This window comes from Selaginella moellendorffii, unplaced genomic scaffold (genome assembly GCF_000143415.4).
Source record: "Selaginella moellendorffii unplaced genomic scaffold, v1.0 SELMOscaffold_2, whole genome shotgun sequence".
Lineage (NCBI taxonomy): Eukaryota > Viridiplantae > Streptophyta > Lycopodiopsida > Selaginellales > Selaginellaceae > Selaginella > Selaginella moellendorffii.
In genome coordinates, this window is record NW_003314263.1 from 3,554,528 (window position 1) to 3,578,219 (window position 23,692).

At 44.0% G+C, this 23,692-nt stretch overlaps 9 protein-coding genes across 17 annotated transcripts in view; 5 read left to right on the forward strand and 4 right to left on the reverse strand.

The window, feature by feature from the left end:
• Positions 1-117: 117 nt before the first annotated feature.
• LOC9643276 lies at positions 118-1,404 on the reverse strand. Its single transcript, XM_024662378.1, has 7 exons — positions 1,293-1,404; positions 935-1,165; positions 769-864; positions 675-715; positions 505-622; positions 367-447; positions 118-306 (listed from the first exon to the last, which is right to left on the reverse strand). Exons 2-7 carry the CDS (start codon positions 1,157-1,159, stop codon positions 259-261), a joined length of 609 nt encoding a protein of 202 aa, XP_024518146.1. The 5' UTR covers positions 1,160-1,165; positions 1,293-1,404; the 3' UTR covers positions 118-258.
• Positions 1,405-6,960: 5,556 nt separating this feature from the next.
• On the forward strand, positions 6,961-9,699 carry LOC9643278. Its single transcript, XM_024661045.1, has 3 exons — positions 6,961-7,569; positions 7,790-8,062; positions 8,131-9,699. The coding sequence occupies exons 1-3, from the start codon at positions 6,961-6,963 to the stop codon at positions 9,697-9,699; spliced, it is 2,451 nt and encodes an 816-aa protein (XP_024516813.1).
• A 108-nt stretch (positions 9,700-9,807) lies between these two features.
• On the reverse strand, positions 9,808-10,826 carry LOC9661390. 3 transcript variants are annotated; one of them, XM_024660024.1, is made up of 6 exons: positions 10,606-10,826; positions 10,404-10,499; positions 10,299-10,339; positions 10,117-10,234; positions 9,973-10,053; positions 9,808-9,923 (listed from the first exon to the last, which is right to left on the reverse strand). In XM_024660024.1, the coding sequence occupies exons 1-6, from the start codon at positions 10,747-10,749 to the stop codon at positions 9,870-9,872; spliced, it is 534 nt and encodes a 177-aa protein (XP_024515792.1). In that variant the 5' UTR covers positions 10,750-10,826; the 3' UTR covers positions 9,808-9,869. The 3 variants fall into 3 exon arrangements, with proteins under 3 accessions (XP_024515792.1, XP_024515785.1, XP_002963068.1); XM_024660017.1 differs by having other exon boundaries at positions 10,117-10,226; positions 10,315-10,339; positions 10,561-10,826; XM_002963022.2 differs by having other exon boundaries at positions 10,561-10,826.
• A 6-nt stretch (positions 10,827-10,832) lies between these two features.
• On the forward strand, positions 10,833-12,599 carry LOC112340856 (centrosomal protein of 112 kDa-like). 2 transcript variants are annotated; one of them, XM_024659987.1, is made up of 11 exons: positions 10,833-10,996; positions 11,085-11,210; positions 11,275-11,334; positions 11,395-11,459; positions 11,527-11,611; positions 11,662-11,697; positions 11,760-11,897; positions 11,956-11,997; positions 12,045-12,116; positions 12,186-12,320; positions 12,404-12,599. In XM_024659987.1, the coding sequence occupies exons 1-11, from the start codon at positions 10,868-10,870 to the stop codon at positions 12,482-12,484; spliced, it is 969 nt and encodes a 322-aa protein (XP_024515755.1). In that variant the 5' UTR covers positions 10,833-10,867; the 3' UTR covers positions 12,485-12,599. The 2 variants fall into 2 exon arrangements, with proteins under 2 accessions (XP_024515755.1, XP_024515760.1); XM_024659992.1 differs by having other exon boundaries at positions 12,396-12,500.
• On the forward strand, positions 12,594-15,813 carry LOC9643279 (protein FAM184A). 3 transcript variants are annotated; one of them, XM_024659971.1, is made up of 20 exons: positions 12,594-12,685; positions 12,737-12,829; positions 12,889-12,951; positions 12,997-13,110; positions 13,157-13,255; positions 13,314-13,421; positions 13,475-13,579; positions 13,628-13,714; positions 13,767-13,894; positions 13,945-14,062; positions 14,131-14,172; positions 14,222-14,389; positions 14,446-14,658; positions 14,709-14,774; positions 14,834-14,928; positions 14,980-15,127; positions 15,178-15,240; positions 15,300-15,423; positions 15,478-15,563; positions 15,628-15,813. In XM_024659971.1, exons 2-20 carry the CDS (start codon positions 12,776-12,778, stop codon positions 15,721-15,723), a joined length of 1,977 nt encoding a protein of 658 aa, XP_024515739.1. In that variant the 5' UTR covers positions 12,594-12,685; positions 12,737-12,775; the 3' UTR covers positions 15,724-15,813. The 3 variants fall into 3 exon arrangements, 2 of the variants coding, with proteins under 2 accessions (XP_024515739.1, XP_024515742.1); XM_024659974.1 differs by having other exon boundaries at positions 12,741-12,829; XR_002990319.1 differs by lacking the exon at positions 15,628-15,813 and having other exon boundaries at positions 15,292-15,423; positions 15,478-15,518.
• A 262-nt stretch (positions 15,814-16,075) lies between these two features.
• On the forward strand, positions 16,076-20,099 carry LOC112340829. 2 transcript variants are annotated; one of them, XM_024659921.1, is made up of 4 exons: positions 16,076-16,667; positions 16,717-16,815; positions 16,890-18,500; positions 18,552-20,099. In XM_024659921.1, exons 1-4 carry the CDS (start codon positions 16,628-16,630, stop codon positions 20,072-20,074), a joined length of 3,273 nt encoding a protein of 1,090 aa, XP_024515689.1. In that variant the 5' UTR covers positions 16,076-16,627; the 3' UTR covers positions 20,075-20,099. The 2 variants fall into 2 exon arrangements, with proteins under 2 accessions (XP_024515689.1, XP_024515684.1); XM_024659916.1 differs by having other exon boundaries at positions 16,890-20,099.
• LOC112340879 lies at positions 19,905-20,895 on the reverse strand. 2 transcript variants are annotated; one of them, XM_024660039.1, is made up of 2 exons: positions 20,816-20,891; positions 19,905-20,623 (listed from the first exon to the last, which is right to left on the reverse strand). In XM_024660039.1, the coding sequence occupies exons 1-2, from the start codon at positions 20,859-20,861 to the stop codon at positions 20,292-20,294; spliced, it is 378 nt and encodes a 125-aa protein (XP_024515807.1). In that variant the 5' UTR covers positions 20,862-20,891; the 3' UTR covers positions 19,905-20,291. The 2 variants fall into 2 exon arrangements, 1 of the variants encoding a protein (XP_024515807.1); XR_002990335.1 differs by having other exon boundaries at positions 19,929-20,754; positions 20,816-20,895.
• Positions 20,896-21,003: 108 nt separating this feature from the next.
• Positions 21,004-22,321, reverse strand: LOC9661392. The gene is made up of 7 exons (XM_024661055.1): positions 22,191-22,321; positions 21,990-22,077; positions 21,901-21,925; positions 21,714-21,823; positions 21,570-21,650; positions 21,387-21,520; positions 21,004-21,266 (listed from the first exon to the last, which is right to left on the reverse strand). The coding sequence occupies exons 1-6, from the start codon at positions 22,319-22,321 to the stop codon at positions 21,467-21,469; spliced, it is 489 nt and encodes a 162-aa protein (XP_024516823.1). The 3' UTR covers positions 21,004-21,266; positions 21,387-21,466.
• Positions 22,322-22,404: 83 nt separating this feature from the next.
• LOC112340858 (golgin subfamily A member 5-like) overlaps positions 22,405-23,692 on the forward strand; it is a 31,416-nt gene continuing 30,128 nt past the window's right edge. For both annotated transcript variants that reach the window (XM_024659998.1, XM_024660005.1), the window contains exons 1-9: positions 22,405-22,568; positions 22,656-22,781; positions 22,856-22,900; positions 22,959-23,023; positions 23,091-23,175; positions 23,226-23,261; positions 23,324-23,461; positions 23,520-23,561; positions 23,609-23,680. In XM_024659998.1, coding sequence (XP_024515766.1) covers positions 22,440-22,568; positions 22,656-22,781; positions 22,856-22,900; positions 22,959-23,023; positions 23,091-23,175; positions 23,226-23,261; positions 23,324-23,461; positions 23,520-23,561; positions 23,609-23,680 — 738 coding nt within the window. In that variant the 5' untranslated portion in view covers positions 22,405-22,439. The remainder of the gene's footprint in view (positions 22,569-22,655; positions 22,782-22,855; positions 22,901-22,958; positions 23,024-23,090; positions 23,176-23,225; positions 23,262-23,323; positions 23,462-23,519; positions 23,562-23,608; positions 23,681-23,692) is intronic.

The window sequence follows — 23,692 nt, forward strand, 5'->3', positions numbered from 1 at the left end:
GGTTTTGTGTTGGAAAACATTTCTGTGCTGAGGTGATAGCTCAAATCACCCTCTTGCCTGTTGATTATACCAACTAAACAACAGTTTCATAACGGTACTGAAAATTTTTACTGGAAAGAAACTACAAAGTCGATCGCAATCTCGTCATTTTATGAAAAAGAAAGTGGAAAGGAAAAAAAAATCCAAACAAGCGGACATATGTGTCAAAGGCCACGCGTAGTGTACACAAATAATTTATCAGTGGGACGAGTGATTCACTCACTTGGACAAGAGAGCTTGCAGCTCGTCTCTCTTTCTATCCATATCCTGTGCAAGCAAGGAAGATCATGTAGGATAAACTCAAATTGTTTTTTCGAGACGACCCACCTCGAGATCCTTGACAGCCTTCTCTCGCCAGTTGGATTTATCCACTCTAGAACGCTTGAGTTTTCCAACGCAAAGTAGACCCTGCCGAGATCAAATTCACAAAGATCGTGACTACCATCAAAGGGAAGTTTTTCTTACCGCAATAACGTAGATTGCTCCACAGGCAAGGAGTAAACCGCTTGCAACTTCCGCAAGAACAACTTGGTATGCCTTGTCTCTGTGCTCGTTTGACAAGGCCTTCGTCATCACTCCAACACTGTAGAAACTCCAAGGATCAAGGACCTGGAAGCTAAGACTTAAGAACTTACAAGATCTGTAGCATGCCTCGTCCGACCCAGTACTCGAGAACCTGATACACATTGGATAAGATCACAGAACCTTTGAAAAGAGTCGCAAACTTACTCGCCAGAATTTCAATATGTGTTCCAGCTCTGTCTCCGCGACTGCTACGAACAAAGCAATGATCACTGCATAGCAGCGTAGAATGCCTTCAAAGATCTGCAAAAAGAAGGAGAAAAAGTTCATCGCGAGAAAAAAGAAGAAAAAAGCACAAGCTTTGCAAACTCACGTCTCGTCCATGTTTGAAGGAGCGAACCACCGAGATGATGTTCACGGCGGTACAAAGCAATGCCGCAATGGCGGTGATAACATTGAAGATCCGGAAAGTTATCACCAGAGGATCGCTTCCCTGCGAGGAGCTTTGCTCGTGATGGGAAGACTGGCCGGCTGCTTCTTCGTCGTGATGATCTTCCCTTGCTCCATCGGTCAATCCCTCGTTTAGAATCGACCCCATAACTCACTGCTTTGGACAAACAAAAAGGAAATCAACCAATTAGGCAAGAACACGGTGAAGGAGAATCCATCATCTCGACAGAGAAAGGAAGATTCCAGCTAGATTTGGTTCGATTGATCGATTTATCGCCTACCTTATAGCGAAAGGAAGATGAGGGTTGCCACAGCCAAATGCCACACCATAGCTTCTTTCACACCTAAAGAATGCCACGCCCCCTACGCCATGGCGACACATGGCGCGCGACAAAGGGCTACGTGGCTTCGTAGAATATTCGGTGTTTTATAAAGCTTTTTGCTTTTTGAAACCGAACTATTCACAACGTGACGTGGCTAAATTATTCGGATATTCAGAAGCGACATTTTTTGTTGCATTATGTGGTTCTTTTTTTTTTTACTTTTTTTTGCTACGTTTTTCCGAATATTGATTGAGGGAAAAAAATCCACACTGCTTTGGTCTCTAAACTAAAACATTTTGATTGTGTCTTCGTTCGTCCATTGCACTTTAGATTCTCTCTCTAATATCAAAAACTTCCAATAAACATCATCATAACATGTTAAAACATTTACCATGGGAATGATAGAGCAAACTCCTTCACTCTAGACATGTCAGGCTGCGGCTCCAAGTAGTCAGTCCCGTCTTCCTTCTTATACCCTTTAAACTTGAAGTCCCGAAACTGATACCCTGTTGGGACGATGAAGATGAGCCAGTAGTAAGGTGGCGGCAGAGTACCTCGGCACGAATACCAACGATCACCACCTCCAGGACCGGAGCCCAGAAAATCTTGTGATCCAAAGAGTAAGTACACTGGATGATAAAGGCTATTTCGTCAAACCGTACTTGGCAATTTTCAAGTCGGTGGATTCGTTTCTTGTCCCAGATATTGTCAAGGCTTGCGAATCCTACAGACTGCAGCTTCGGAAGCAGTGCCTTGGTGGTAGAATTGGGCTTCAACCAAACCCTGCATTTTCTCATTCTTCAATGGCTGTCTTGGTTTATCCCTCCCCAGGTTTGCGGCCACCTTGGAAACTTCCCAACGACAAAGCCTTTTTGGGCTTCAACTCAAACACTGGGAGAGGTTTTTCTGGTGTTACCAAATCCTTGTAATCACCTACACCATCCTGCAGCTTCTTTTGGACGTTTTTCTCAAAGAACTTCCCAGACAATGTGTGGGTGTCAGGAACTCTTTTGTGGAAGTCAACTGACTTTCTCATGTCCTGGCCTCTGGTACTTATCAACTAAATCCTCCACAAAGGTGGAACCACTTCAACGTAAACTGCCGATAATGGAGAGGTAATCAGACATGAAGGGATCTTTGTCCGCACCAAATGCTACATGCCTTATCATTGCCTCTCAGCTTGGGGCCTTGAGACACTGCTTTTGTCATGATATCTTTTAGGCTTTTGCTAGTCTTCGTTATATCTAACACTTCTCTAGGTAGGCCCCCAAAGTAGTAGAAATGTTGTGCAAACTCTTCATCCATGAATCCCAAGTTTGGAGCATTGCACTCCATCAACTCTTCAAGTGTTCATGCTTCCAAGTGAAAAGGCACGCCCACGTCCTTTGCGAACTTGTGAGGAAACAATTTTGGGATTAATATTAACCCATATAGCTTAAAGGATGGCTAAGTTAATTTTAGTCAGTTTAGGTTCTAATCCAGGTTTTTGGGATACAGGTGGAGTGAGTAGTGATGCAGAGGGCTTGGGGCTGCGTGGCAATTTACTTTGCATCAGTGTAATAATTCTTCTCTAAGTTTTAACAATTGGTATTAAAGGATAGAGTTCAAGAATTTATAAACTTGCTGTAATGGATTCCACAGTGTTAGTTGCTAATCAATATGTGGAGGCTTGGATGATGGATGAGGTGGTGTTAGCCCTCAATAACAGTATTAAAGTTTAGATGTGGCCTTCGATATTGTACTAAGCCAGTACAAATGTAAACAATTTGTTTTAAGGACAAAACCATATTCAATTATGGGAGGAAAATTATATAAGCTAGGATGAGAAAATGTATTATAAAGATGTGTATAATTTGAAGAAATTCAAGATTTACTTGAAAAAGTGCACTATAGATAAACAAGAGGATATTTTGCAAAAGAAATCATAACTTGAAAGATTTTACAAGCAAGACTTAAGGCTTTTTTATTTTAACAAAATTTTTTCAAGAATGTGACATTTATTAAATAACCAAATATACACTGAAAAAGCAGGTTTAAAAACTTCATCTTATAACTCCTCTTAAACCACTTCAATGATGGAAACTTGAGTTTATAAAACTAATTACAATTGATTGAACTTCAACCCATTTTATCATTTAGTTAGTATTTATGAGCATATACTTGTTTCACTTGGAACTTCAAATAACACAACAAAGTTCATCTACAAAAATATTATCAAACCTTGGAATCTCTCAATATACCAAAAAGTGCATCACAATATGTTAAAATCATTTACCATAGTATAAAGATAAGACAATAGACAATGTAACAAAATCCAATATAAAGTATGTGGGGATAACATTGAAGAAAATCATGAGCATGAGGCTCAATAATCCAAGGACTTCAAATACAAAACTTGAAAGTTTAGATGCAAAAAGACAACTCTAAGAAGACTTTCAAAAATCAATCTTGAAAATTCAACTCAACAAAAATTCTTAAACTTTAAATTCACTAAACCAAGAAGACAATATAATCTACTAAGATTTATTAACAAATGTGCATAAGATCAAGAAAAAATGAGTTCTATAAAAAAATAACAACAAGAAAAAGAAATTTCAAGCTAGAGATTTAAATCCAAATCACCCAACACCTATTCAAATTTGGAGTAAGGGTGGAATCTCTATCCCTAGCATTAAGAAAAGGAAATAGGAAAATGAAGCACACAAGCATGTAGCATCATTAAAAAATTATCAATCCCAAAGTACTTAGGATGATTGGGGTGAATTTTCTCTCACTTTACAATCTAATTTGGAAGAAAATCAAAGATCTCAACAAATAACAATATAAAGTTAGACTTTGTGAGTTCTTAAAGATCATGGCAAAGCTATATAATGTTAATATTGTCCAAAGTCTTCTCCTGATATACAAGGAAAACTTCATGCACATTAATGACTATAAATTTGTTATGAATGCTAAGTATTTTATGTGGGCTTTCAAGAAGAGCGAGTGACATCAATCCCACACATGAAGGGGATTCCACTGAAATGCATTAAAGTCTTTGAGAATTACAACTTTTTGCAAATGATCTAATGGGGGCTTGAGCCAAGGTAATGCCATTTCTCAATCTTCTTAGACCAACAAATTTAATGGAGAGATTGAAACCCTAAGTGATCAAGACTTGCATTAAGAGCTATTTTTGAACTTTTTTGCCACCCAATTGAAACATGACATGTGGCAATTTTGGGTGTACCTACATGTCATGGCAATCCAGGCTGGCATGAATTGGATTCATATGTGGCATTCCCCATGCCAACACAATCATGTTTTGATTGCTATTATAACAATTAAAATATGATTGTTGAAAACCAAAAATATATCCGTATGTTTGTAAATAAAATATGGACCAATGTGAAATCACATATTAATTGCCATGGTTATAAGTATATTAAATATAATACATAACAAGAATCTTTAATATAGATCATATTTTGTTCTCTCACTATTACAAAACTGAGACACAATATGATAAATAACTATATTAAGCACTATATAATAGGTTGGCTTATAATCGCCTTAATATAATATCAAATTTAACAGGAAATAATTTTTAAACACATAGAATATTTATTGTTAATGTCTATTAAATTTCAAATTTATTTATATATAATATAAAAGGTATTTCTAAAATTTTCAGTGGTCTTGTAATGGCTAGCACCATGGCCTAGAGCAGGCAGCCTTGAGCGCCATCGCTGCTATGGCTAGGTTGAGCAAGCTCTAGTGTTGTGGCTGCTATTGGCTACTAGGCGATGGCCAAGGGTGTGGAGGCGTGGTAGGCTGCCATGGCTAGGCTTCCAGTGCCATAGCTGCCATGGCTGGTTGTGCATGCTCAATTGCCTCATGGCTAGGCTAAGTTGTGCATTGTAGGATCAAGAACATTCACCCACAAGAGCAGCTCAGCAATGGATGGCTTGGCATGATTGATAAAAGCTTTATGATTATAATTTTTCAATTCCAGCAAATTTACCTTTTTTTCTTTTTTCTGTCCTTAGGTTTGGACTCTAATTCCAGTAAGATGTTTTATTCTCTTCTAAACGCTTTTTCATTTTTGTTAGAATAAACATGCCACAAATTTAAGAGAACCTGCTTCTCTGATGTTAGTAGCATGACAATTGAGAGGAGACAACAACAAAGCTATGGATGACTTAAGCAATGGTGCTTAAGCCATTGCAGATATCCCATGTTAAGTCTGGTTAAAATGCTATTTTTTATTATAACTAAATTGAATATTTAATTTTATTCCAAAAGGTAGCTCAACCATATATACTAGAAACTATTTCTACTCTAATTGTAGACTAAAATTATTTGTATTTAATTCAATTGGAACACCTAATTTTGTATCTAATTAAATTGAAAAAACACAGTGTCACAAAAAATTCAATGTGTGTTCCAACTCTGTTTCCATGACTGCTTGCGAACAAAGCAATGATCGCTGCATAGCAGCATAGAATGCTTTGAAAGATCTGCAAAAGAATCGCGAAAAAAGAGCAAACTCATGTTTGGGATGATGTTAACTGCGGTACAAAGCAATGCTGCAATGGCGGTGATAACATTGAAGATCCGGAAAGTTATCACGCTTCCCTGCGAGGAGCTTTGTTCGTGATGGGAAGACTGGCCGCCCTGATGATCTTCCCTAGCTCCATCGGTCAATCCCTTGTTTGATAACTCACTGCTTTGGACAAACAACGAGGAAAACAAATCAACCAATTAGCAAAAACACGGCGATGGAGAATCCGAGAAAGAAACATTATCGCTAAATTTGGACCTATCAATCGATTTATCGAAGAGGAGTGCCACAGCCAAATGCTCCTTTCACACCTCGGTGCGAGACAAAGGGCTACGTGGCTTCGTGTTTTTAAAAGTTTTTTTGAGACCTTGATAAGAGAGAGGAGGGAGGGGTGAAAAACTATTCACAACGCGCTGCAAACACGGTGGTGGTAGTGGCGTGGTTAAATCATACCCGAGAATTCGAATATTCTAAAGCGATCCGTGTACCAACTTGTGTGGCTGATTGGTGTGGTTCTACTTTTTTTTGCTACAAAGTAGAATATTAATTGATATGTCGTGGGGTGGAATCGAATGTTTTAGGGGGGAAGGAGCAAGAAATCCACACTACTGCTTTGTTCTCAAAATTGAAACATTTTGATTGTTTCTTCGTTCGTCCATTGCACTTTAGATTCTCTCTCCAATATCAAAAACTTGGTATTAACATGTTTTAATCCTGTTTTAAGCACCAGTTAAGATTAGCAACATAAAAAAAACCTCAGCTAATACACCACCCTGATGATAGTGTCTTAAGCTCCACGCATTTCATTTCATCATCAGGCTCCTAAAGAAGAATCCCTCCTTGTGTCCAAATTGGAATCCGATGATCAGGATGATTCCAGTGGGGGAATATCTGTCCAGCTTTCCACACCAAGTTCTCGTGAGAAGTTCTTTCTGAGAGAGCGCTTGGTTCGTCACCACAGAGAAACATTCCTCCACCATTTTTAAGCTTTTGCTCCATCCCACTTATTTAAAGAGCTCACACTCCGCAAGTTGGACCTCCTACACACACTCTCAAAGAGAAGAGAAGATTGATAGTGAAAAGATGGACGCGTTAGCTTCCGACAGCGTCCCATGGCTGTCACGGCTGCTATCCGCTCTAAGAACTGGAATTGCATGCTTACTTGTCTTGCTTGGTGTGTCCAAAGCCAGCCGTTTTGTTGAATTCCCCGTCTTTGGATATGTTGTCACAGTTCTCGTGCTCAGCGAGTCGGCACTCGGCAAAGCTCTCGAAGATGCTGCCTTTGTCATGTATGGAACTCTCCAGGCTGCTGCATTCTCGATGGTGGTGCTGTCGATCATAGGTGAGTCAGTGGTTTCTCTCGAGTTTAACAAAAGGGAAAGCACCTGGGAGCTGATCATCGTCTTGGTTTTTGCCTCCTCCATTCCTCCAGGAACGAAGAACTTCTCGCTCGGCGTGTGCCTCACTTGTATCTTCGTCAAGAGCTTCCTGTGGAGCTATCTCCCGAACCAAAAGCCAGTGAAGAAGAGGCTCGCGCTGGCCATCACCACCATCGTCTACGTGAATGCGTACAACAATCCCCTGACTCATCCGGTCTTCTTTCCGCTCAAGTTGACGCTCACCACCACGCTCGGCACTGTGTCTGCGATAATTGCCTTGATATTCCCCGTGCCACGCCTCTCAGCTTATCAGGTACCATTCGCTTTACTTTGAGTCATTCACCCCCCTTTAAAGTTTTTGGTTCCTCCATTCTCCCCGCAAGCCGTGTCTTGTAGGAACACTCAGCCGGCATGCCACTTTCCGTCACGATTCCGTCCAAAAGCCTTTGATCCACCTAGGAAGCCTTCCTTTCGGTCCCAACACTTCCAAGCTTCATAACCTCTGCGCTTACGTTTGTTCTTCTGCTTCACAGGTGCAATATAACACGAAGCTCTTCGCCAAGCTCGCGATGGAAAACTTTGCTGTCCTTGTCCATGCATTCTGCAGTAACGACCAAGAAGAGATCACGAGTTTGTGCCTGCAATCCAAATCAGTGCAGCGAGCTGCTTTGAAAGCGTACTCGGAGATACAGAGAAGAAAAGTAACGTACCTCAGAGAAGGAAACTCTCTCATACTGACAGTGTGTGCTACATACAGGTTGAAACAGCTTGGGAGCCTGGGGTTTTGGTTCAAGCAAGGAGTCAAGGTGAAAACGTGAGCCGAATGATAACCAACATGAATCAGTACCTGATTGGGATGAACATCGCGATTCAGCAAGGTGCAGCTGTTTCGAAGCTGGTTCAAGATATGACGAGGAACTCCTTGGAGAAACTCGGGAGCTGGAGCAACTCTTTTCTGTCAGGTACAATCTCTAGTTTTCCAAAATCTCAAATCCAGGCCGAGAAGCAAGTCCGGATTGAGGAAGTTCGCGAAGCTCTGCTGACTCTTCATGATTATGCCGCGGCTACTTGGAACCGCTCAGACTGTACACCGGATGAGGAATTTCGACGGATGTTTTTCCTGTTCACTGTCAAAAAGTTTGTCGAGGAGGAGATCAAGATTCTGATGGCCGGCCAAGTTCCTGTTGCTTTGTCACATCCTGCTTGCCACCACGGTTGCAAAGCAGCAGCAATTTCAAGCGGATCAGCTCTCCCAGTTCACTCATCAAACACCACTCCAAGTAACTTAGTCGCAGCAACGAGGAGATCATTGAATCTGGCAGCGAATAAGAAAATGGTCATTGAGGCATTTAAGATCGCACTATCAATGGTCATAGCTGTGTACCTGGGAGTGCTGTACAGGAAGGACTATGGGTACTGGTCGACTATCACAGTAGCATTGGGCCTTTTCAACCATCGCACCGGAACGTTCAAGAGCACCAGCCTGAGGCTCCAAGGTACAGCCCTGGGAACAGTATATGGTTATCTGGTCGCATTGACAACACATCAAGCTCTACTTACCACCATTTTTGCAATATTGCCTTGGCTGGCCTTTACGAGCTTCATGAGAAAGAGCAAACTGCTGGAACTCACTGGAGCATCCACGGCTTACACCTCGGCTGTCATCATCGTCGGAAGAAGGCGACCCGGAATTGTTCAAGACTTTGCGGTTCTTCGCATGGCAATGGCTGTTCTTGGCCTGGGGGCTTTTATGGCCGTTGAGGCACTCATCTGTTCCAGGAGAGCAGCGAGACTTGCACGCAGGGAACTCGAGCTTAACTTGAAGAAAATCCAGGAATGCATGCAGGTGATATTTGACGTGCACAGCATAGAATGCAGTGAGTGCTTTAAAGCAGCGATACCTGAGGTGAGAAAGAAGGAGCAAACAATCAGAGATGGAGTCGAACGTCTGAGACAACTTACAGCTGAAGCAAGAGCAGAGCCTGACTTCTGGCACGCACCGTTTCATGACGGTATCTATAGCAAGCTCTGGGAGAGTCAGAGTAGGATAACGGAGCTCTTGAGTTACCTGAGCCTCGCAACAGTCGACTTCCGGTCAGAAGGCAAACTGTTCACTGGGGGTGTCACTCGCCAACTAAAGATAAGCCAAATTGGCCTCTCAAAAACTTTCGAGTGCACTTATCAGTCCCTGCGGCAAAAAAGAAGCAAGGCCCAGCATACTGCAGACATAGAGAATCAGTTCGAAGAGTCTAGCATCAAAGACGACGCCGACACCTCACCCCCAGAAGAAATCTACAGAGATTTCCAGCTAGTGCATTCGGAAGCCGCGTTGACGATTGGAGCAATCGGCTTTTGCTGCCACGAGCTTCTAAAACAAGCCACGTATCTCAAAAAGCTGACGCAAGAGCTGCTACTGCAGGAAGAAGAAGAATCGCAGAGTTAGAATTGGATATTGTTCTGTAAGCAAAATGTAAGCAAGAATGCCTGCAAACCTACAGGCAAAGCATCTTTGAACTAAATTTTAAAAACTTACACTCTCAAAACCACCATATAGCGAAGATGCCAGAAACTGAGTCTCATTTAGACGTAAAACTACATAAAATACATAAATCGTCAACCTCTTGCAGAGAGCAAGCCTTGTAATTCACCCCTTCTCTTTTCTAGCTCCTGCAAATCCAGATTAGAGCACAATTCGCAAAATCTACGCAAGAGATACCTCGAGATCTTTAGCAGCCTTCTCGCGCTCTTTTGATTTTTCAATGCGGGAACGCTTGAATTTTCTAATGCACAAAAGGCCCTGCCAGTTGATGCAAGAAAACCGTGGTAAAACCTCCAAGAAAACGAACAAAAGCATACTCACTGCTACAACGTAAACTGCACCACATCCCAGGAGCATTCCACTAGCGACTTCCGAAAAGACCACTTGATAAGCACGGTCCTTGTGCTCATCTGATAGGGCCTTTGTCATCACTGCTACACTGCAAAACAAAGCTCTCGTTAACAAAGAAGAGCGAAGAAACAAATTTTGTAAGAGAAGCTTACAAAATCTGCAGCATGCCTCGTCCAACCCAGTACTCAAGAACCTATGCACAAAACGAGCGAGCAATCACATCGAAATAGCAGAAGAAAAGCGGTTCTAGAACTTACACGCCAGAACTTCAAGAAGAATTCCCATTCGGTCTCGGCCACAGCGACGAAGAGCGCGATCACTACCGCGTAGCAGCGAAGAATCCCTTCAAATATCTGTTGAAACGAAACATCGAGCCTAGATGGATGTTTCACCTCGACCAGAAGAGAAACTTACATCGCGGCCATGCTTGAAGGCTCGCACCACCGAAATCACACTCACCGCAGTGCACAGCAAGGCCGAGATCGCAGTGAGAGCGCTAAATATCCGAAATGCGATCACCAGAGCGTCCGGCCCTCGCGGCTCTCGTCGATCTAGACCGCTTCTGCTGCTCTCGGCGTCGCCCTCGCTAAGAATGGAACTCATCGATCGATCGATCCGCAAACCCTACTAGCGCCTTCTTTCAAAGAGAAGACAAATTTCTACCATAGCCATTCTTTTTAGGGTTCTTGGCCAATGTTTTGCTACTAACTAACTTGGCGCGATGGCGGGCGCTCTAATCCAGTCGTGGGATGAGATCGAAGGAAAGGTGAAGAGCAAGGTGGGACAGCTAACGGGACTGCTCCAGCATTTCACCGCTTCTTCCGAGTCGGATTCCGATATTTACTACCAGGTTTGTGCGATCGATCGCCATCTGTGGTTGATTGAATGGATATTTCGGGAGAATGGGAGATTATTTCGGGTGTTTTGGTTGTTTGTAGAATTTGGCGAGCCGGCATGACACCGAGATTGAGGAGATTCTTCGCGAAACTGTGGGGCGACTCCAGCTCTTTAGAGATGCAATGCAGTATAGCGTCGAGGGAGATCACATCAAAGCCGCGGCCGAGGTAGAGCCTTTGTTTTCCTCTTTCTTTCTTTTCTTCCTTTTCGAGGCTTATACATGAAAGTAAGAAAAATAAAATGCAGGCTGTGCGACTCGAGGCCGAGAATGAGCTCAATGCTTATAAGAAGGTAAGAACTTCGTTCCTTCCATTTTTTTGTTTTAATTCTTTTCTTCTTCTTCTTCAATAGACATCTCAAGAGCGGCAAGAAGCATTGGAGGCGACTCACAACCAAAAGATGGAGCTTGTTGAGGGGTATGATTTTCACTTTGCAACTAGGAGGAGGAATGCTTACTAGGAATGTGGTGCTCTAGAGCAACAGGAATATGGCTTTAATGAGGGAGACGCTGGATAAAGCGACTACTGAGCTCCAGACAACGCTAGAAACAATCAGCCGTCTTTCGGATGTGTGTAAGATTCTTTTATCGCTCTCATTTGGCTAAATGCTCGCTTTCAGGAGCTTGAAGAAGTAAAGCGTTTGCACGAAAAAGAGGTAAGGTTGCTAAGTACGAACGAGAACTTCATGCCGGTCTTTGTTTGATTTTCACCGGCCAGATTGGAAAGGAACGGATTGAAAGAAAGAGCGAGGCAGAGGCTCTTTTGCAAAAGCACGAGGCTGAACTTCGGGCCCGGATTGAACGTCAAGAGGAAGAGCAAATGAAGCAAGAGGCTTCACACGAAGACCTGATGGATGTGAGAGCTTAATCACGTGTTTTGGTCCGTATTATGTTCGGTTTGATTATTTTCTCAGCAACTTCGAGCTTATTACAAAGACGAGATCAGTCGGCTGAAGGTAAGCTAGTCAGTTGATTCGATTTGTAAAATTTTATACTTTTGCAGGTAGAGAACGAAGAGAAGGTGTCTACACTTCAACAAAACTATGATGCATTGCAATACGACTTGACTACCGAAGTAAGATTTTAATGATCTGGTCCAGTTTCACCTATCAATGGATTTTTTTTTCTTTTCTTTTTTTTTCAGAAACTAGCCATTCAGAACAGGCTGACTGTCGTGTACAAGGAAAGGGAAGCTCTAGCAAAAGAGACGGCCATGCTGAAAGGAAGCCTCAGAGAGGCCAATTCCTTGATTGAGAATGCTCATGCGGAGCATCTACAGGTGGTTTGCTTATTCTCTTGCTTTGGTTTCCTACTTAATCGTTCTTACGCTCTTGTATGATCTCGCCACGTAAAGGATTGCAGACGAGGTCTAGTTTGGAAGACGACATCCAAGTCCTGAAGGAAGACAACAGGCATTTGGTGCTACTCGTTTTGACTTCCTAATTATTTACATTTACAATTGCGTCATGTTGATCACTATATCAGGAGGAGCGATTGAAAGGTGCCCTTGCAGATATGTACAAGTTGTCCGAGCATGCAGAGTAAACTCCTGGCTCTCTTTGACCGGTATAATTTTTTTCTTTCTTCCGAGTGGCCTTCTACAGTGTTGAGAAGAATGCATCTGCGACAAGCTTGGCTGAACTGGTAGTACTTCGTTTTTCTAATTTTCGACAAAAACTTGTTTTGTTTTGGCAGGAAGATACGATCCGAAGATTAAAGTACGAGTTAGATAAGATGACTAGCAGCAGTAAGAAGAAAGAGGACATTATCAGTAATGATAACTGCAAGGTTGGGGATTGCATGGATTTTATGTTGAAGAAGCTTTTAAACTAACGTTGATTTTTCAGATTGAACAACTGCACTCATCCTTAACAAAGACCCAGAGAGAGCTGGACGTTGCATTGGCAGAGGTTTGCTGAAAGTGTTTAGGTTGTTATTGAACTTTGTCTCAACAGCTCGAGAAAGAACGATATAACATAGCAGTTAAGGACGACGAGATTCAAGAGCTAGATTCTGTGAAGAGAGGAATTGGTGAAGAAGCGTCCCAGCTGCGTTCAAGCCTTTCAGAAGTATAATCAACAGTCCAAGCTTTCTGATTTGCTTCCTGTGTTTTAGAAAGAAGACTATATTCAACGGCTGGAGGTCAGGCTTAAAATTCACGTGGCCGAACATGAGTTGAAACTGAAAAACATGGAGGAAGACTTTTCGCGAACGGTAGTACTTTTCTTCTTTCTTGTTTATTTATATTACTGTTCCTTCTTGTGTTCTACAGAGAGAACTTCGGCGAGAGAAGCACCGGAAAGAAGTCAAGGGATTGCAGTCTAAGCTGAAGGAGCAACAACTGAAACACCTGACTCATTTAAATATTTATCAGAAAAGGGTAAGCAAATGAAACATATGTTTTGATATCAATTATAGTGTCGTGTGTGAAAGGTTGATCACCTCGAGGCTGAAATTGAGACGCTGAAAGTACATGGTGAGCATGAGCTTAAGTCTCTGAACTCCCAAGTAACAGATCATGAAGACAATTTTAAACTGGTACGCTGAAACTGGTCGACGATGTGAGCTTTATGTTCTGATGTGAAGGTGTGCCTAAATTTTGAACGAAGACTTCAAGAATCTCAACGAAAGGGTACACAGCTGGAAGAGTCACTGGAGTTGCTGGCTCAAGAGGTAAGGAGATTGTCTCGTGTTTATTTGATCTGAATCAGTTGATAGTTTTCAGCTTCATTCGAGAGAAAGGCAAAAGGTTGCTGACATCGAATCATTGAACCGAGAACTTGAGGATGCGAAACTTGCGGAGAAGAATGCTGAAGCGGCGGCTTTGCAAAGCTATTTGGCCAAGCTTGAACAGTAAACAAAAGACAAGGACGCGTTCATAATCGTAGTTGTGATCCCTGTAGGAAGGAGAAGGAATTCCATCAGAACGTGGAAGACGAACATGAACGAGCTGAATGCGCGATTCAAAAGTTGAACGAGATGCATGCTATCGCTATAGAAGTTGCTCTCCATAACCACCAGGTTGGTCCTGTGTTTTTTTTTATTCTTTGCTTGTTTGTCAGGGATTAGTAATTGTGCAAATTCTGCAGATGGAGCGTGACGCTCTTAAAAACGCGTTTGAGGAAACTAAGGTAAATCATTTTCAATTTATACTTTAGAAACACTTAATCTGCATGACAGGCACAAGAGATTCGAGTGGCAGCTGAGAAATATCAGAAGCAAATAGAGGAGGCTGAGGCTGAGTTTGAAGAGGAGCGCAGAAGGTTCAGGCGTGAGCAGGATGAAACACGAGTTTTAGTTGTTCAGCAACAAAATGCTTTAGTAATGGCTCATCAGCACGCTCTCGAGGTATTTCCTGTTGCTTTTCAGAATTTCCTTGTATGTAACGCATTGGAAAAACACAGGCTCAGATGAAAAAGGCAGAGGTTGAGGTGACTCAACTCAAAGAAACTCATGCGAGGGAGATGGCTATTACTGTGTCTCGGTCCACTGAAAAGGTGGTCTTGGAATCTCTGACCTTGCATGAAGACCACAAGAAGCGGCTAGAACGTCTTTCTGAAGTCCATAGATCAGAGACGCAAAAACTGAACGAGATCCACGCAAAGGAAACAGAGAAGGTTGGGCTTGCTCTTATTTATATTGTCTTCTTTCTAACTCCTCCAGGCAGACTAAATCCCATAACTCTCACTTGATGCACCGTATCACCGAGCTGGAAAACATGATCACTCTTAAGGTTCGCCTCATCACCATCAGTTGAAGGGGCATTTAGTCTCTCACTTTTGATTCTTACAGGAGAAAAAACTGAAAGATTTAAGCCATAATAGCCGTGAGATTGAAATAAAGAGCGAATCTGCTTTGAAGGAGTTGAGGCTGAGCCATGAGAAAGCGTAAGCTTTAATATAGTTAAGCCGCACGTATTCCTTTCTTTGTACTGCCAGCTTCAACTTTCAGCGGTGCAAGTTTTCCAAGGACAAGGAAGCTATGGCAAAGCAACTGGAAAAGAAATACCGGACCGAGCTAGACACCTGCAACGCGTTTCATGCACAGCAATACCAAAATCTCCAACAAGATCTCAACCGTAGCAAGGTAGCTTGTTTCCCTTTTACATTCTTCTGTATCAATCTTGGAATCGCCAGCTTGTGATGAGGCAAAAGCAAGCAGAAATGACAGAGTTACAGCAACAGTTTGTGAAGCTGAAGGTAACGTCTCTTTGTGTCCTGTTGACAAGATTTTTAATTTGCTTTTTCCAGAGCTGCAGGAACGATTTGATAACCGAGAGTCGAAACCAGAAGATGTGGAGAGAATTACATACTTGGAGCAGCTGTACGTGAAGCTTCAAGAGTCGTGCGAAGCTAAGGATCTGGCGTACCAAAGACTTCACGGTAAGTTTTTTTCTTTGTCACTTCTTTAGACGCATTGGCTGATGGCTTACGCAGGTGAGTCGAAACAAATCAAGATGGAAATGCTAAACCGAGAAGAAAACTACAACAAAATCTTCAGGAGCTCCCCAGTGGTCCAGCCGGTAAACTTTACGTTTAGACTCCTCGCTTTTGGTTCGATTCTTTTTTCCCTCTATGTTATGCTAGACATCGATTGAATTGAAGCCAAGGAGCCCATCGCGATCGGCGCAAGGCTCACGCTCAGCATCTCGTCAAGGCAACCGTGTGGAAATAAAGTTCTAGATCATTCTAAGTGCCACCTGGTAAATTAAAGCCAGACGTCGGCATTGTTTTCTTCCGATGTTAAATTTATAAAAGTTCGCATGAGAATCAGGAGCATATTCTTGGATAAGCAACTAAACCGCAAACTCTGCTGACCGCTGTTGACTCGCCTCTTGGACATAATTCAAAGAAGCATTTTGACTTGGAAGAACAGCAAAACTTTACGAGCGAGTCAAAACAAGCCCTAAACAGAAGTTAGGGCTCTGGATTACGTGGAATTAAACCTATCCCACATGCCGGGGCGTGGCTTGAGGCCACTAAACCAGTATATAAGCTAGGGCCAGGTGGATGGGATTTATTGGTGATCATAAAGGCTAATAGCCTAGGTTTGGTTCTTTTAATGCACTTTGGCTTGGCTAGCCAGCCAAAGTGTTTCAATTGTTGTTTGCATTGTTCCCTCGTCGTTGTCTTGTTGCACGACCGACGCGTTCGTCGTTGCTTGCGTTGTTCCTTCTTGGCTTTCTTGAGCAAGAGGAGTGTCTACTGTTGGTTGCGTTGTTTCCTCTTGTTTTCTTGCGCCACCGTGTCACCCAGTTTCTCCCTCTTCATGAGCTCCAGGAACTTTTCCTTCTCCTCTGGAGTGGAATACTCGAGCGAGCAGTCGCCCACTCCAGGCTGCCATTCACGCTAGGCAAGTAAATTCATTCAAGTGAACTTGCTAGCGTGCATCAGAATGCTTCGATGTAGAAGCGAATCCTGCTTTTCTTTTTAGTCTTCTATAAAATCCCATTGTGGCTGGACCTAAATTTCGGAAGATTGGGAGAAGTGGGCGACGCTAGGCATCACTCATTTGGAGGTGGCGCTTATAGAATTTGGTGGGGTGCTGGTGGAGGCTGCGGATCAACACAAAGTCAGCTTGCCTAAGATGACAACAACGAATGTGGATATCGCTGAAGTTGCTGGTGGTATGTATGTGCCTCATAAGAATCAAATGGCTTAGCTTTTGTTGTGCAGAGCTTGTAGAACAATCCAGGAAACTAACAAACATAATGAGTAGCTTGCAATCCACACTTTCCAGAATGGAGGGAGCCAAGCAAGATCTAGATTTCGATGGTATCTCGTCTCTCGAGCTCTTGATCTCTTCTTACAAGTGTATACTTAGCTTTGAAGTGGCTCCTTTTGTGCAGAACAATTTAAAGCGCTCCTTGGTAATCCGGGTGACCCTGGCTGCGAGGATAAAGTAAAGGCCATGATAGAAAATGGCTGGGATATCCACAATGTCGTTTTTGACCATGGTGCCACCACTGCACTCCATTGGGCAAGCGCGAGTGGGAATCTCAGTCTGGTCAAGGCTTTACTTCCCAGAAGCATCAGAGACATCCTCAAAAAGGATGGGCTTGGCAACACTGCACTTCATGCAGCCGTTATGAGCAACGTTGCAGGGGTTCTTGCGGTATTGCTTGAACAAATCAAGAAGAAGAAGCTAAAAGCTGTGGGCTTGTGCAACAACAAAGGAAAAACACTCTTGCACATAGCAGTTACATTCGTGGATAGAATAAATGTTATCCGTTTGCTAACTTTACTTCCAACGAGCATTGATGACATCGTGAGGCCTGATAACGATGGGAATACCCCACTTCATGTAGCTGCTTTTTGTGGTTATCATGGCACGTTCAACTATATGATTGAACGGCTAGGAGCCAACTTTGATGCCGATCAGTATGTCAACAACTATGGCAACACACCTCTTCATGTGGCTATGAAAAACGGACGTGACAATATGTGTATTTTGTTGATAAAACTGGGTGCTAGTCTTTACAAACTCAACAAAGCTGGCCTTTCACCACTGATGCTGCTGGGAAAGGTGCATCAGCCTCTCCAGGTGAGAATCATGAGGAAAGTCCTCAAGAGAATACTGTCAACCGACCTAGCAGGTATTTCTGAAGAGCTTATGCGATTGCTGACAGTTCCTGAGGTTGGGCATCTCTTAGTCTTGCATAACAGCCTTTGTATTGGGAAACTAGACCTGGTGAAGCCTCTATTTAGGCACTTCGACGTCGAGCATAATCGTCTTGCCCAGCTACTAGTTGAAAAGGACAGCAGGTTTACAGGGGAGACCTCTTTGCATGTAGCAGCTTATGGACAGGATGTTGCGGTTCTGAACATGGTGGTGGAGAAGCTGCAGGAAGGTGGGGACCCTTGGGACATAGACTGCACTAACAACATGGGGCAGACGCCTTTGCACATTGCATTTGCAGGAGGCAACACTAAAATGGTTGAGCGTTTGCTCGAGCTCAAAGCTGATATAAACAAGACTGACAACATGGGCACTGGCATGTTGCACTTTGCTTGTAGAGGTAAAGGTAGGAAGGTTGAGGTTCTTGAGCTCTTGGAGGAGAAGCAAGGGGAGAAGCTGGAAATCAACAAGGCAACAAAGACTGGCTTGACCCCGCTGCATTATGCAGCTTGGAATGATAAAGAAGAAGCAGGGAAATGGTTGATAGACAGGAATGCCGATTTGACTGCTGAGGATTCTGTTGAAGGACTTATGCCATGGCATTGGGCTGTCATTAGAGGATCTGGAAAGTATACTTGGCTTGTCGACTCTCACTTGGAAAGAAGTGTAAGATTGTTTAATGGGAATGTGGACTTTGAAAGGTGGCAACAGGTGTTTCATTTAATTGAAGCCCATCGCTCAAATGAGCCAGATTTGGTGTGTCGGAGAGTATTAAACGGTATTCAGGCGCAGCACAGGAAACTTGAGCCTGGATTATTGGCTTGCATTGCGGCCTTAGGAGGTAACCACACAAATGAAAAGCTTGCATCACTTCTCATTAAATTCTCATCAGACAATTACATTTTAAAAATAGTCAAGGAATCACGAATATTGGAATGGGCCGCATTCTATGCCAAGAACACAACAAGGGGAAGAACACGAGCAAGCGATGTAGAGCCAATGTTCAGGGCCTTGGAGATCTTAAGCCAACTAGATCGTCGTGGCAAAGAGCAGCTAAGTAGATATGCTTCTAGCAGCCAGTTTTTGGTGGATGCTTTCAAGATTGGTTTCCTTAGTGCAGATGTGTGGAAATCCGGGTTTGCCACGAGCCTAGCTACAGCAAGCAGTCGATGGGGGCTTGGCGATCTGATCAAGTCAGTCCTGCTGCCAAGTGCTCGTTGGTCTGACCAGGAATCGAACGAGAATCTAAACAGGGTCCACAGAAGTAGACATTTGGTCCACATGAGCATCTCTAACTTGGAGGAGGACATCCCTCTGGCTTACTGGTTAACAAGGCTGAAAGTGAAAAACACAGCAGAAAGTACTGGCAGTGGAAGATCAAAGCAAGACGAGAACAAGAGCAAAGCTCTTGTAAAGAAAGTTGAAGATCTTTTAGAAAGCAGGAAGATTGGAGGGATGCTGGAGTACCCAAATGACAAGGGAGCTCACACAGGCAGGACTGCCTTGCATTGGTCCACCATCTTTGAGGAGACCTCTACCACCCTCTCTATCCTCCATACAAGGAATTGTAGAGTTGACATATTTGACAACTTTGGAAAGGCACCATATTGGTATGCTCCAAAATCCTGGAAAAACAGCTTTCTGCTCAACAGCCTGAAGTGGGAGCAGTACCTGGACAACTTGCACAGGGACCGGGAAGTGTTTGTAGATGCCCTCAATGCCATATTGGTGGGGGCAGCTCTGATTGCAAGTGTGACATACAGTGGATCCCTCAGCCCACCTCTGCAATACTCCCTGAAGCTCATGAACCACGGCCAGCAGGAGGATGACCTCAAGTATGTGGCCATCAACAATCCAGGAGTGAAAGCATTCTGGATCTTCAACAGCCTCTCCTTCTTCTTTGCAATGGCAAGTGCACTGGCTGGAGTTGCAGGCATCCTCCCACTGCCCCAGGTGTTTGACTTGGGTGTCATTGACAGGCTGAGGTGGACACTGCTCCTCGCTGCAAGCCTGCTGGTTGGCTCGATTTGCTTTGTTCTCGTGGCGTTTGCATGTGCAGGCTTTGCAGTCTTGCCACCTTTGTTCCGCTACAACGTTGTTATGATAGTCACATCGGTGCCGGGGGGATTGCTGTGCATGCTGATGACTTTGCTGTTTATCAAGGCGCTCTCTCCGCTTCTGTCTTGGGCGTACACATGGTATACTGATGCTCCTGGTCTGAAAGCCCCGAAACAGGAGGGCAGAGTGGAGGAAACTGCGGTGGATGTTGTTGACACTGAGGACCAGAATGCCGGCAAGATCTTGAGGTGGGTGCTAGACCCAAGTAAACAACCGGTTTACTCTGGTGTGATCTACCGGAGGATTCGTGGATACCCGTGGATGGATGGTTTGGAGCGGCTTGGTCAGAGTAGCTGAGTTGTCTTGTTTGCTCTCGCGGCTTCATCCCCATCTGCTGCTTTTGACCGCGTTTGATCTTCACAGTACCTGATTTGTAGCACTTGCTATAAGCTCCTGATTGATCACCAGACCGTGCTCTTCTCCGGCTTCTTCGGCCACCAGGTATGCCTCTCGCAGGAAAACGTATTGCTCGGCTGCCAGCCAAGGTGGTGACGTCCGAGACGAGCGCCCTCTTCTACACGGTAAAGCTCAGGAGCTCCAGGATCCCGGAGACCCCAGCCGGTGTGTGACACGCCCGCTGGGAGAATTCGTAAGGAACGGTAGCCTCTGGAAGTTCTCGAGCTGCTCGAGCTAGAGCCTTCCGGATATGAGATGACAAAGGCCGCGTCCTTGATTGAGCCACAGCTTTCTTCCGTTCCGTCACAGCCAGTTCTCCGTCCCATGAAACCAGCTCGACGTAGGAATCCTCGGAAGAAGGCGACCCGGAATTGTTCAAGACTCTGCAGTTCTTCGCATGGCAATGGCTGTTCTTGGCCTGGGGGCTTTTATGGCTGTTGAAGCACTCATCTGTTCCAGAAGAGCTGTGAGACTTGCACGCAGGGAACTCGAGCTTAACTTGAATAAAATCCAGGAATGCATGCAGGTGATATTTGACGTGCACAGCATAGAATGCAGTGAGTGCTTTAAAGCAACGATACCTGAGGTGAGAAAGAAGGAGCAAACAATCAGAGATGGAGTCGAACGTCTGAGACAACTTACAGCTGAAGCAAGAGCAGAGCCTGACTTCTGGCACGCACCGTTTCATGACGGTATCTATAGCAAGCTCTGGGAGAGTCAGAGTAGGATAACGGAGCTCTTGAGTTACCTGAGCCTCGCAACAGTCGACTTCCGGTCAGAAGGCAAACTGTTCACTGGGGGTGTCACTCGCCAACTAAAGATAAGCCAAATTGGCCTCTCAAAAACTTTCGAGTGCACTTATCAGTCCCTGCGCCAAAAAAGAAGCAAGGCCCAGCATACTGCAGACATAGAGAATCAGTTCGAAGAGTCTAGCATCAAAGACGACGCCGACACCTCACCCCCAGAAGAAATCTACGGAGATTTCCAGCTAGTGCATTCGGAAGCCGCGTTGACGATTGGAGCAATCGGCTTTTGCTGCCACGAGCTTCTAAAACAAGCCACGTATCTCAGAAAGCTGACGCAAGAGCTGCTACTGCAGGAAGAAGAAGAATCGCAAAGTTAGAATTGGATATAGCTCTGTAAGCAAAATGTAAGCAAGAATGCCTGCAAACCTGCAGGCAAAGCATCTTTGAACTAAAATTTAAAAACTTACACTCTCAAAATCAGCATATAGCGAAGATGCCAGAAACTGAGTCTCGTTTAGACGTAAAACTACATAAAATACATAAATCGTCAACCTCTTGCAGAGAGCAAGGCTTGTAATTCACCCCTTCTCTTTTCTAGCTCCTGCAAATCCAGATGAGAGCACAATTCGCAAAATCTACGCAAGAGATACCTCGAGATCTTTAGCAGCCTTCTCGCGCTCTTTTGATTTTTCAATGCGGGAACGCTTGAATTTTTTAATGCACAAAAGGCCCTGCCAGTTGATGCAAGAAAACCGTGGTAAAACCTCCAAGAAAACGAACAAAAGCATACTCACTCCTACAACGTAAACTGCACCACATCCCAGGAGCATTCCACTAGCGACTTCCGAAAAGACCACTTGATAAGCACGGTCCTTGTGCTCATCTGATAGGGCCTTTGTCATCACTGCTACACTGCAAAACAAAGCTCTCGTTAGCAAAGAAGAGCGAAGAAAGAAATTTTGTAAGAGAAGCTTAGCATGCCTCGTCCAACCCAGTACTCAAGAACCTATGCACAAAACGAGCGAGCAATCACATCGAAAGAGCAGAAGAAAAGCGATTCTAGAACTTACACGCCAGAACTTCAAGAAGAATTCCCATTCGGTCTCGGCCACAGCGACGAAGAGCGCGATCACTACCGCGTAGCAGCGAAGAATCCTTCAAATATCTGTAGAAACGAATGTGAAACATCCATCTAGGCTCGATGTTGGACGAGAAGAGAAACTTACATCGCGGCCATGCTTGAAGGCTCGCACCACCGAAATCACACTCACCGCAGTGCACAGCAAGGCCGAGATCGCAATATCCGAAATGCGATCACCAGAGCCTCCGGCCCTCGCGGCTCTCGTCGATCTAGACTGCTTCTGCTGCTCTCGGCGTCGCCCTCGCTAAGAATGGAGCTCATCGATCGATGGATCCGCAAACCCTACTAGCGCCTTCTTTCAAAGAGAAGCGAAATTTCTACCATAGCCATTCTTTTTAGGGTTCTTGGCCAATGTTTTGCTACTAACTAACTTGGCGCGATGGCGGGCGCTCTAATCCAGTCGTGGGATGAGATCGAAGGAAAGGTGAAGAGCAAGGTGGGACAGCTAACGGGACTGCTCCAGCATTTCACCGCTTCTTCCGAGTCGGATTCCGATATTTACTACAAGGTCTGTGCGATCGATCGCCATCTGTGGTTGATTGAATGGATATTTCGGGAGAATGGGAGATTATTTCGGCTGTTTGGTTGTTTGTAGAGTTTGGCGAGCCAGCATGACACCGAGATTGAGGAGATTCTTCGCGAAACTGTGGGGCGACTCGAGCTCTTTAGAGATGCAATGCAGTATCGCGTCGAGGGAGATCACATCAAAGCCGCAGCCGAGGTAGAGCCTTTGTTTTCCTCTCTCTTTCTTTTCTTCCTTTTCGATACATGAAAGTAAGAAAGAAAAAAACGCAGGCTGTGCGACTTGAGGCCGAGAATGAGCTCAATGCTTATAAGAAGGTAAGAACTTCGTTCCTTCCATTTTTTTTGTTTTAATTCTTTTCTTCTTCTTCAATAGACATCTCAAGAGCGGCAAGAAGCATTGGAAGCGACTCACAACCAAAAGATGGAGCTTGTTGAGGGGTATGATTTTCACTTTGCAACTAGGAGGAGGAATGCTTACTGGGAATGTGGTGCTCTAGAGCAACAGGAATATGGCTTTAATGAGGGAGACGCTGGATAAAGCGACTACTGAGCTCCAGACAACGCTAGAAACAATCAGCCGTCTTTCGGATGTGTGTAAGATTCTTTTATCGCTCTCATTTGGCTAAATGCTCGCTTTCAGGAGCTTGAAAAAGCAAAGCTTTTGCACGAAAAAGAGGTAAGGTTGCTAAGTACGAACGACAACTTCATGCCGGTCTTTGTTTGATTTTCACCGGCCAGATTGGAAAGGAACGGATTGAAAGAAAGAGCGAGGCAGAGGCTCTTTTGCAAAAGCACGAGGCTGAACTCCGGGCCCGGATTGAACGTCAAGAGGAAGAGCAAATGAAGCAAGAGGCTTCACACGAAGACCTGATGGATGTGAGAGCTTAATCACGTGTTTTGGTCCGTATTATGTTCGGTTTGATTATTTTCTCAGCAACTTCGAGCTTATTACAAAGAGGAGATCAGTCGGCTGAAGGTAAGCTAGTCAGTTGATTCGATTTGTAAAATTTTATACTTTTGCAGGTAGAGAACGAAGAGAAGGTGTCTACACTTCAACAAAACTATGATGCATTACAATACGACTTGACTACCGAAGTAAGAATTTAA

Coding starts and splice junctions, on each gene's coding strand:
- LOC112340856 (XM_024659987.1), top strand. CDS start 10,868: ATGGCGGGCGCTCTAATCCAGTCGTGGGATGAGATCGAAGGAAAGGTG. Junction 11,211..11,274: donor ACATCAAAGCCGCGGCCGAG/GTAGAGCCTTTG, acceptor CATGAAAGTAAG/AAAAATAAAATGCAGGCTGT. Junction 11,898..11,955: donor CACACGAAGACCTGATGGAT/GTGAGAGCTTAA, acceptor TTATTTTCTCAG/CAACTTCGAGCTTATTACAA.
- LOC9661390 (XM_002963022.2), bottom strand. CDS start 10,749: ATGAGTTCCATTCTTAGCGAGGGCGACGCCGAGAGCAGCAGAAGCGGT. Junction 10,500..10,560: donor CCTTCAAGCATGGCCGCGAT/GTAAGTTTCTCT, acceptor TCGTTTCAACAG/ATATTTGAAGGGATTCTTCG. Junction 9,924..9,972: donor AGGCTGCTAAAGATCTCGAG/GTATCTCTTGCG, acceptor CTGGATTTGCAG/GAGCTAGAAAAGAGAAGGGG.
- LOC9643276 (XM_024662378.1), bottom strand. CDS start 1,159: ATGGGGTCGATTCTAAACGAGGGATTGACCGATGGAGCAAGGGAAGAT. Junction 716..768: donor ACATATTGAAATTCTGGCGA/GTAAGTTTGCGA, acceptor AATGTGTATCAG/GTTCTCGAGTACTGGGTCGG. Junction 623..674: donor CGAGGCATGCTACAGATCTT/GTAAGTTCTTAA, acceptor GAGTTTCTACAG/TGTTGGAGTGATGACGAAGG.
- LOC9643278 (XM_024661045.1), top strand. CDS start 6,961: ATGGACGCGTTAGCTTCCGACAGCGTCCCATGGCTGTCACGGCTGCTA. Junction 7,570..7,789: donor CACGCCTCTCAGCTTATCAG/GTACCATTCGCT, acceptor TCTGCTTCACAG/GTGCAATATAACACGAAGCT. Junction 8,063..8,130: donor GGTTCAAGCAAGGAGTCAAG/GTGAAAACGTGA, acceptor ATCGCGATTCAG/CAAGGTGCAGCTGTTTCGAA.
- LOC9643279 (XM_024659971.1), top strand. CDS start 12,776: ATGACTAGCAGCAGTAAGAAGAAAGAGGACATTATCAGTAATGATAAC. Junction 12,830..12,888: donor TCAGTAATGATAACTGCAAG/GTTGGGGATTGC, acceptor TTGATTTTTCAG/ATTGAACAACTGCACTCATC. Junction 13,580..13,627: donor ATGAAGACAATTTTAAACTG/GTACGCTGAAAC, acceptor TCTGATGTGAAG/GTGTGCCTAAATTTTGAACG.
- LOC112340879 (XM_024660039.1), bottom strand. CDS start 20,861: ATGAAACGGTGCGTGCCAGAAGTCAGGCTCTGCTCTTGCTTCAGCT. Junction 20,624..20,815: donor GCTCTGCTCTTGCTTCAGCT/GTAAGTTGTCTC, acceptor CTTCTGGAACAG/ATGAGTGCTTCAACAGCCAT.
- LOC112340829 (XM_024659916.1), top strand. CDS start 16,628: ATGACAACAACGAATGTGGATATCGCTGAAGTTGCTGGTG. Junction 16,668..16,716: donor TATCGCTGAAGTTGCTGGTG/GTATGTATGTGC, acceptor TTTGTTGTGCAG/AGCTTGTAGAACAATCCAGG. Junction 16,816..16,889: donor GCAAGATCTAGATTTCGATG/GTATCTCGTCTC, acceptor CCTTTTGTGCAG/AACAATTTAAAGCGCTCCTT.
- LOC9661392 (XM_024661055.1), bottom strand. CDS start 22,321: ATGAGCTCCATTCTTAGCGAGGGCGACGCCGAGAGCAGCAGAAGCAGT. Junction 22,078..22,190: donor CGGCCTTGCTGTGCACTGCG/GTGAGTGTGATT, acceptor TACAGATATTTG/AAGGATTCTTCGCTGCTACG. Junction 21,824..21,900: donor TGAGTACTGGGTTGGACGAG/GCATGCTAAGCT, acceptor GCAGTGTAGCAG/TGATGACAAAGGCCCTATCA.